Source organism: Cygnus olor, chromosome 12 (assembly GCF_009769625.2).
Source record: "Cygnus olor isolate bCygOlo1 chromosome 12, bCygOlo1.pri.v2, whole genome shotgun sequence".
In the NCBI taxonomy this organism is placed as follows: Eukaryota; Metazoa; Chordata; class Aves; order Anseriformes; family Anatidae; genus Cygnus; species Cygnus olor.
In genome coordinates this window covers 11,612,432-11,618,696 of record NC_049180.1, presented here as the reverse complement: position 1 = coordinate 11,618,696, position 6,265 = coordinate 11,612,432, and the positions used below count along the sequence as shown (strand labels likewise).

The window sequence follows — 6,265 nt, the reverse complement described above, 5'->3', positions numbered from 1 at the left end:
AGAGCTAATAGTCTAATACTGAATATCATAGTTTTCTAATATTTCTGTGTAAAAACTGTTTGAATTATGAACCTTTTCCAGTTGTCCTGTCCAGTTCAAGTCCTTTCCAGTGCAAGCACAGACTCTGGGTTATGTCAGCCCCCAGAGGGAAAGCAGGCTGTTCCAGCTTCCATGCCAATGATTTCTCCCAAGACCCAGCTGGGATTCTCAGCAACACACACTGAAAGGCAGCTGGGCTTTGCAGGGTACCTATGCTGAGGATCCTCTTCCTCATGGCCACTCAGCAGTGCCTGCTCTTGCTCTTCTGCAGCTGCAGGCTTTCTTGGCTCTTGGGAGCAGGGAGCAGCTCTGGGGAGAAGAGGGGCAATAGTGGTGCCCTGGGGATCTTGTCCTGGCATCCCTGCAGCCAGAGGCGGCTGGGTAGCACGAGGGGCCACCCAGAGCGCATTGTCCTGGCCAGGCAGAAGCTTGTGTTGACAGCCCACGCGTGGGCAGCTGGCGAGATCTGGTCAACCCATCCCCATGTCAAACCATGCACAGAGTGGCCGCGGTGTTTTGGGGTTGGCACGGCCTCTCCTGTTGTCACCAGCAGTGTGAATACACGCCTGGTCCCCCAGCAGTGGGAGCACTGCTTCCTCAGAGGGGTCTGTCCCCTGGTGTGAAAAGGGCTCCAAGGGCAAAGGAAATTGGGAAGCCCTTTCCCCTGTACCCATGGGGCATGCACTTCACCCGCCCGTGCTGGTGACAGTGAGCCACCAGGCTGCGATAGGCAAGAGCATGGAACCGCCAACACACATGGCTGGCTGTGGTGTGTTGTGTCAGAGCCAAAGAGCACATGGTTGAGATGAGATGGAATCAAGCAGCAAAGAGAGAAGATAACATCAGGCTGAAGTGAAGGAACTGAGGAGAGGGTAAACCTTGGCGTGCAAGAGGAACTGCCTGCACAGCACGGGTGAGCGGTGCAGAGCAACCGCCCCAGTGCCACAGGAAAAGACGTGGCCCCAGCCCCTCCACCCCGTGCGCTGGGAGGCTTTCTGGAGAGCTGGCCGAGGAAGGAGACATGAGCACCCTGCTGCTGAGCGGCTTTCTGCCCCTGCTGCTCCTCGCCTGGCTGCCTGCAGGTGAGTCCAGAGGACGAGACCTCACTTCGGGGAGGTGTGTGAGGATGAGGGGGGGGGTGAGGGGCAGTACCACCACTGGGGACCGTGGCCTGCAGGCAGCTGGAGGGCATCGCAGGGCTGCGTCACCAGTCCCTCCAAGTGCCTGCACGAAAGTTGCCTGCTCTCTGCACTCTGTGCGTGAGTAATGTGCCTGCAAGAGGTTTGGGACAGAGCTGCCTCTGCTTTGCCATCTGCTCTGAGCTCTGCTCTTCCTGCAGCATTTAACGCCCCTTTTGCACCAGCACCTCACCAGGTGCCTGGCAGTGGCCCCCCTGCCATTGCCTGGGCACAGGCTCCAGGAGCTGCCTGCAGGGACCCAGTTTTGGTCCCCAGGCTTCAGAACAGCCTCTTCTTCAGAGCAGGAGATAGAAAGCTCTTTCAAGTAGGACACACCTAACATAACGCAGAAGACATCAGCATGGATAAACAGTGTGCTCATAACTCATCCCAAACACACAAAGAAGAGTCCCCCAAAGGTGGAAACAAGGACAGACTGCCTGGGAGAATGTAGACACACTGCCTGAACACACACTGATAGTGTTAGAAAAGCCAAGTGTCACCTGGAGTTCCAGCTTCTGAGGAATATGAAGGGGCAGAAAGAATGGTTTCTGTAAGTATGTTGAGAGCAAAAATAAAGCTAAAGGAGATTATGAGTTAACTCATGCGAGGGAGAGGCGGAGGATACAGTGAAAAGGATATGGAAAAGGCTGAGGTACTCAGTGCTTTTTTTTCTTTTTTTCTTTTTTCTTTTTTTTCCCTGTTATTTTTTGCTGGTCTATTCTGCTCTTCAGCTTCTCAATTTCCAGAGACTATCAGGTCTACTGGAGTAAAGCGTTAGCCACCATAGAAGACGGAGTTAAGAAGTGCCTAAGTCCATGGGACCAGATAAATTGTACTTGGGTTGTAGAAGGAGCTGGATGATATTATGATGAGGCTGCTTTCATCATTTTTGAAAGGTCACAATAATTGAAGAATGTTAACTGATGTTTGGAAAAAAGCAAACATCATGCCTACATTCAAGGAGGAGGACCTGAGCAAATACCGCCTTGTACTTAATCTCTGGGAAGGTTATGGAGCAAGTCTTCCTGGAAAATGGTTCCCGGAGCAGGAAGGGTAGGAATATGACTGGGAAGAGCCAGAATAGATCTACCAAGGGTCAATTGTGCCGGACTGGTCAGGTTACCTTCTATGATGAGATGACTGGCTGTAGGGAAAAGAGGGAAGCAGAAGATGTTGTATACCTTGACTTTAGCAAAGCTTGTGATATGATCCTTTTATAGCTAAGGACCAGGACGACAGTGAAAGGAAAATTGCCCTTTATTGATAAGGCAGCAGGAATTCATGGAAGTCTGCCTTGGGATGGATAAAGAGACAGTTCAGAGCTTAAGGATCAGGATTAGCGGGCAGATCAATGTGAGTGATGCTATTGTGAGTACCAGCTGTGCACTGCCTGATCGTAAACATTAGTTGATGCTGCCTTAGGCAGCTAAAAGCAGCATAATTTCCACAGGCTCTGGCAGACTTAAATCACCCTGTTATCTGCTGGAGGGATACGAACCACAGCTGTCAAACACTCCAGGAAACTTTTGGAGAGCATTGATGACAGCTTTCTAACACAGGTGATCGAGAATCTGATGAGAGGAGATGCTCTGCTAGACATGGTGTGTACAAATAAGAGAGAACTGGTCAGGAATATTAAGGTTAGGGCAACTTCACTTGCAGTGACCATGCAATGGTGGGCAAGATGAACCGTGAATGTTGTTTATCTCTACTTCAGTAACATTTTGACACTGTATCCCATAACATTCTCGTAGACAAACAAAAGTAACACGGAGTAGGTAAATAGACACCAAGGTGGATCAAAAACTGGCTGGACTGCAGAGCAAAAAAGATGTTGATAGCACCATCAGGCTGAACAAGTTCGCTGAAGGTAACAAATTGGGAAGAGCACACCAGATGCTTGTGCTGTCTTTCAGAGGGATTTGGACAAGCTCAAGAAATTGGACAGAGAGGGACCTCATGAAGTTAAACAAAGGAAAATGCAAAGTTCTGCCCCCAGGGAGCAAAAACCACTTGCACCCATCCATGCCGCAGGCTGACAGTTTGGAAAGCAACTTTACATGAACGAACCTGGGTGTGAAGGGAATGCACCCCCAGTACAAAAAGGCCAGCAGCTTTCTGGGCTGCTGGAAAGGTGTTGCCAATGGGTTGATGGACTTGGTCCTTCCCCTTTAGTGGATGCCCCGTCCCTGGAGGTTTTCAACACCAGGTTGGACGAGGCCCTGGGCAACCTGATCTAGTGGGTGGCATCCCTGCCCTTGACAGGGGGTTGGAACTGGATGGTCTTTAAGGTCTCTTCCAACCCAAGCGATTCTGTGATTCTGTTCCGTGAAAACAGGCAGGGAAAAAAAGAATTGGAGATGTCCCTAAGCCTGATGCCTGGGAAGGGGGTCAGCTGACATCCTCAGGGCTTCACATGGAGGAAGTGGGTATTTCTTAACACAAACCCAGCCCTTCGTGTTTCTTTTTCTGCAGGATTCCCTCACCAGCCTACAGTCTCCTCATCGACAATCAATGCGTCAGAGCTCAGCTTCCAGTCTCTGTTCCAGATGGTGTCAAACAGCACTGACAAGATGGTGAAACAGTTTATAGACCAAATCAAAAACGTGATGGAGGAGAAGGCAGAGAAAGTTGTGATTCACTTTTTATATGAGAAAAATAGTTCTGCCTTTGGAAGTGTGAATGAAACAAAAACAGCAACATGCATATGTGACATGAGGAACGCATCCAGGGTGGAAGATGGAACCAACAAGACCCAGCAGGGTAAGAGCCACGAGGCCACCAACTCCCATGGCAGCACGGAGGGGAAGGGGTGAGGCAGAGACAGAGAGGGGGCCTCGTTTGGTAGGTGGGAAGCGACTTCAGCTCTGAGGTTCAGGAGCAATTTTTAAGCTACTCCAGAAGCTCTTTGCCAGAGTGAGCTTTGGGGGATGGAATGAAGCCATGGAGGCTGGGGGGTGGGAACAACTACTACATTATCTCTGCTTCCCTATGGCTGACAGCTTGCCTACAGCCAGCCCTCAGTCCCAATGCACATCTCCCGGCTCTGGGAAACAATGGCGACTGAGCTCAGGGCTTTGGCAGCACCTCCTGCTCCGGGTTCCTGCAGACCCTTCTGCCTAGGCTGCTGGAGGAGCAGGTGTCTCCCTGAGTCCTCTGCAGTTTTTGATCTGACACTGCAGGCGTCCCTGCCAAAAGCAGAGCGATGAGCGTGGCACCTGCTGCCTCCACGTGGGCATTCACTTGTGTCTCTGCCTTCCAGAGTCTGACCCTGAGACGTCCGCGACCAGCACCCCTGAGTCTCAGACCCAGGAAGGTGAGGCACCACGGCCCCGAAGTGCTGGAGCCTGAACTGTCTGCAGCTGTGAGGGGGTTGTAGGAGTTCTTAGGGAGAAAGAGGGGCAGAAAGGGGGGAAATGGCTCCTGCTGTTCTCCCATGTCTGAGCTGCTGGCAAACTGGTGTGGGCACCAGCCAGTCACAGGCCATGAGCACCAGCAATATGGGGAGGGAGCTGCCACGCATGGCCCCCAGCTGGCAGAGCCTTTTGGATGAGTTTCTAGAGACCTTCCCCAGCAGGGCTTTGTCAGCAAGGGTGGTGGGTATTTTGGGGTGCAGACCGTGAGCCAGCTGGGTGCTCTGGGAGTGCTCCTGCTGCAGGGCTGCAAACTGTGGTGTGGGGACAGCAGCTCATGCGCATTCTGTGCTTGTTGTGTAACACAGGAATCATCCACACGTATATCATCCCTGGATTGGTGGTTTTGTCGCTTTTCTTCCTGATTTGTGTTTTGGTATGTTTGTGCAGAAGGAACCAAAGGAATGCTAAAGGTAAGGCTGAGCCTGGGCTACACCACCGTCTCCAGTGGGAGCCGGTGAGCGCTGTCTCATGACCTTCTCTGGATGAACTGAGACATGGGAAATGCCTGCTGTGCAGGTGTTTTCTGCATTAAAATTAATGATAGTCAACTACATTTTCTTTTAAAGGAAAATCCGAAAGCAAGCATGTGGCAGAGATGAATCAGCTCAGCACGGTAAGTTGGGGAGAGCTTTTCATGTGTTGCTCTGTTCTCTCCAACAAAGAGCAGTTGAATGCCGGTTTAAAGGGCTTCAGAGCAACAGTTTCTGAGCAAGCCAGGGCCTCCTGTACAGCGGTTGGCCAGTGGGAAATAACTTGTGCCAGTATCTGGGCATGTGCAGAACTGACAGCCAAGGACCTGCTCACTGCTGTCTTCCTCTGCAGCCTCAAAACGAGGAGGTGGTGTATACGAAGCTGAAGTTTGAAAAGACAGAGACAAAACCTGCTGCCTCAGAAGTTGTTTACGCTGAGATAAAATCACAACAGAAGTAGAGAGCTGAGAATGCCTATGCTGCTGATGCAAAGGGAAGGTTCTCCTACAGGGGACAGGGCAAGTGAGTGATAAAGGAGGGACAAACAGCTTGTCACATGCTTGCCACAGTTGCGATCCCTGAAAACCAGGGATCTGGTTTTCACAATCTGAAAGGCAGTGCAATCTTGGCCATCAAAACCTTCTGTTTACCCCTAAGCGGCTGTACATATACTTCACATTCCGAGGTGGAAGCCAGCTCCCTAGCTGGGACAGGTCCCCCTTGTCTTCCCGCAGAAAGGCCTCAGCAGCTTATCATTGGTGACCACTTCTAGCAACTTGCGCCGTGCCTCAGTATCAGCAGCAGGCGCTGTGTGGCCGCCCCAGCCTGGGAAGCACTCAGTGTCCCAGCAGTGCTGGAGCAAGTGGCCCTCTGGGAAGCTCTCCTGCCAGCACTGGGTGATGTATGCGCTGTGAAAGCCTGAAGCAATTTTCTGGATTTCCTTGCTATGTCCAGAGCAGGCATCTTCTGTGATGAATTTCACCCTTGTCTGATTCACTCGCTTGAAATACAAGAAGCAAGGACAGAAAGGAATAGTTTGCTTTGCAGAGGTCCAACGTGGCTATAGCTGAAATGATTTGCTTTATACCAGGAATTGACACATGTCCTTATGCATATAGAGCTTTACTCTAATTTGAAAAAATAAAAATACAAGGTGAAG

At 51.0% G+C, this 6,265-nt stretch overlaps 1 protein-coding gene across 1 annotated transcript; it reads left to right on the top strand.

Annotated features, from left to right (window-relative positions):
• Positions 1 to 254: 254 nt before the first annotated feature.
• Positions 255 to 6,265, top strand: LOC121076581. The gene is made up of 6 exons (XM_040571026.1): positions 255 to 1,121; positions 3,696 to 3,983; positions 4,483 to 4,536; positions 4,942 to 5,046; positions 5,203 to 5,249; positions 5,459 to 6,265. The coding sequence occupies exons 1-6, from the start codon at positions 1,061 to 1,063 to the stop codon at positions 5,564 to 5,566; spliced, it is 663 nt and encodes a 220-aa protein (XP_040426960.1). The 5' UTR covers positions 255 to 1,060; the 3' UTR covers positions 5,567 to 6,265.

Excerpts from the sequence above, each read along its gene's own strand:
- LOC121076581 (XM_040571026.1), top strand. The coding sequence starts at position 1,061 with ATGAGCACCCTGCTGCTGAGCGGCTTTCTGCCCCTGCTGCTCCTCGCC. Across the intron at positions 3,984-4,482 it reads AACCAACAAGACCCAGCAGG|AGTCTGACCCTGAGACGTCC; the intron begins GTAAGAGCCACG and ends TCTGCCTTCCAG. Across the intron at positions 5,250-5,458 it reads AGATGAATCAGCTCAGCACG|CCTCAAAACGAGGAGGTGGT; the intron begins GTAAGTTGGGGA and ends CTTCCTCTGCAG.